Here is a 2866-nt window from a genome sequence, read left to right on the forward strand (position 1 = left end):
GTGTTAGCCAGGATGGTCTCGATCTCCTGACCTCGTGATCCGCCCGCCTCGGCCTCCCAAAGTGCAGGGATTACAGGCGTGAGCCACCGCGCCCAGCCAGAACACCTTTTAAAGTGAAGTAGAAATAACCAATGGCTATTTATTATGTACTAGCTATTGCATATGCATTATCTCATTTAATTCTCAAAACACTGTGATGTAAGTACTGTTAGTTTTTTGGTGAGAAATTGGGCAACTGGGGCCAGGTGTGATGGCCTGTAATCCCAGCACTTTTGGAGGCTGAGGCAGGCAGATCACCTGAAGTCGGGAGTTGGAGACCAGCTTGACCAACATGGAGAAACCCTGTCTCTACTAAAAATACAAAATTAGCTGGGCCTGATGTGGCACATGGGTGTAATCCCAGCTACTCGGGAGGCTGAGGCAGGAGAATCGCTAGAATCTGGGAGGCGGAGGTTGCAGTGAGCCGAGATCACGCCATTGCACTCCAGCCTGGGCAACAAGAGTGAAACTCCGTTTCAAAAAAAAAAAAATAAAAAAAATAAAAAACCAGAAATTGGGCAACTGGGGCATAGTAAATTAAGCAACTTGCTCCAGGTTATTCAGCCAGTAAGCAAGGTCAAGCCAGGTGGTCTGTGCCTGTAGTCTCAGCTACTTGGGAGGCTGAGGTGGGAGACTGCTTGAGTCCAGGAGTTCAAGGCCAGCCTAGGCAATATAATAAGGCTCCAGATCTCTAATAAATAAAATACAATATTTTTAAAAAGTAAGCAGGGTCAAAGGACACTGGTAAGACCTCAAAACCAATAACTTGAACGGCTGTGCTAGATTTTCCCAATGCCTCAGGCTCACTTTTCTCATCTGTACCTATTTCACAGAGTTACAAGGTTCCAATGAGATAAAATATGCAGGAGGGTTTTATAACCTGTGAAGCACATTGCAAAATGGCATATATGATTTTGTTTTTTTATTCCTGAGATGGAGTTTTGTTCTTCTTGTCCAGGCTGAAGTGCAATGGTGGGATCTCGGCTCACTGCAACCTCCACCTCCTGGGTTCAGGTGATTCTTCTACTTCAGCCTCCCGAATAGCTGGGATTACATGCGTGCGCCACCACACCTGGCTAAGTTTTTATATTTTTAGTAGAGACGGCGTTTCATCATGTTAGCTAGGCTGGTCTGGAACTCCTGACCTCGGGTGATCCACCCACCTCGGCCTCCCAAAGTGCTGGGACTACAGGTATGTGCCACTGCGTCCGGCCATGAGTTTTAAATATACAATTAAAATGGTTTATTTGTAATAACGGATAATAGCATGAATACATAACGTACATATTTCACAACCACAGAATTCTGTGATTTTTTTTTTTTTTTTTTGAGATGGAGTCTCCTTCTGTCGCCCAGGCTGGAGCGCAGTGGCTAGATCTCGGCTCACTGCAACCTCCGTCTCCGGGGTTCAGGCGATTCTTCTGCCTCAGCCTCCGGAGTACCTGGGATTACAGGGGCGCACCACCACGCCCAGCTAATTTTTTGTATTTTTAGTAGAGGCGGGGTTTCGCCATGTTGGTTGGTGAGGCTGGTCTCTAATTCTTGACCTCGTGATCCGCCCTCCTCGGCCTCCCAAAGTGCTGGGGTTACAGGTGGGAGCCACCGCGCCTGTAAAACTTTTTATTGCATTTAAAAACTTTTTATTGCAATGTAATGTGTATGGGCCAGGTGCAGTGGCTCACGCCTGTAATCCCAGCACTCTGGGACGCCGAGGGGCGGATCACCTGAGATCAGGAGTTTGAGACCAGCCTGGCCAACATGACGAAACCCCGTCTCTACTGAAAATACAACAATTAGCCGGGCGTGGTGGCACATGCTTGTAATCCCAGCTACTCGGGAGGCACAGGTAGGAGAATCGCTTGAACCCGGGAGGCGGAGGTTGCAGTGAGCTGAGATCGGGCCACTGTACTCCAGCCTGGGCGACAGAGCGAGACTCCGTCTCAAAAAATAAGTAAGTAAATAAAAAAATAAAATGTAATGTAATGTATATGGTTAAAAGTTCATAAAGCATGCACCTTGATTAACTTTTACAAAAGTAAAAATTGCAAAAAAAAAAAAAAAAAAAAAAAAGCACTATCCGGGTCAAAACGTAAAACATTACCAGTATCTTGGAAGCCTTCCTCTGGCAAATGGTATATACTTTTGAGTTAAATACGTGGATTCGAATGTTGACATTTGGACTTTCTTCTTGCGTGACTCTGGTAAGTTATTTAACCTTTCTTGGTTTCGGCAGAGCCATCTGTGGGGTGGGGATAATATTACCTCATAAGACTATTTAATTGTAGACGGGCGTGGTGGCGCATGCCTGTAATCCTAGCTACTGGGGAGGCTGAGGCAGGAGAATCGCTTGAACAGCCTGGGCGGCAAGAATGAAATTCCGTCTCAAAAAAAAAGAGAAAAAGATTATTGAATTGAAGATCACATAATGTAAAACGTCTATCATAATGCCTAAATATAGCTGCTCTGCAATAAATGGCAATTATTATCAGAGAAATGTAATAGGTGTTCCCTATGCCCACTTCCTGCCTTTCTTTCGCCCGTTTTTGAAAGTTGCTCTCTTTCCTATTCCGTTTCTCCTTCCTTTTCGCCCCTCCTACTGCCGTAAATGGCCTACTAGAGTTGTCGTGAAATGCTCCTCCCCGCCCTCCATGTGGCGAAAATGCAATCACGCTTGACGGCGCAAGGTGGCTCAGCCGCAAGATGGCGGCGCTGGCGGAGGAGCAGACGGAGGTGGCGGTCAAGCTAGAGCCTGAGGGACCGCCAACGCTGCTACCTCCGCAGGCGGGGGACGGCGCAGGCGAGGGTAGCGGCGGCACTACCAACAACG

The 2866-nt window shown here is 47.0% G+C and overlaps 2 protein-coding genes across 2 annotated transcripts in view; one reads left to right on the forward strand and one right to left on the reverse strand.

Moving 5' to 3' along the window:
* The window catches only part of PCGF6 (polycomb group ring finger 6), an 81389-nt gene extending 78700 nt beyond the window's left edge, over window positions 1-2689 (reverse strand). Inside the window, exon 1 of the mRNA XM_011977535.1 lies at window positions 2654-2689. Within this exon, the coding sequence (XP_011832925.1) occupies window positions 2654-2689 (36 nt within the window). The remainder of the gene's footprint in view (window positions 1-2653) is intronic.
* Window positions 2690-2708: 19 nt separating this feature from the next.
* TAF5 (TAF5 RNA polymerase II, TATA box binding protein (TBP)-associated factor, 100kDa) overlaps window positions 2709-2866 on the forward strand; it is a 20854-nt gene continuing 20696 nt past the window's right edge. Inside the window, exon 1 of the mRNA XM_011977536.1 lies at window positions 2709-2866. Within this exon, the coding sequence (XP_011832926.1) occupies window positions 2740-2866 (127 nt within the window). The 5' untranslated portion in view covers window positions 2709-2739.

This window comes from Mandrillus leucophaeus, unplaced genomic scaffold (assembly GCF_000951045.1).
Source record: "Mandrillus leucophaeus isolate KB7577 unplaced genomic scaffold, Mleu.le_1.0 Scaffold18, whole genome shotgun sequence".
Lineage (NCBI taxonomy): Eukaryota > Metazoa > Chordata > Mammalia > Primates > Cercopithecidae > Mandrillus > Mandrillus leucophaeus.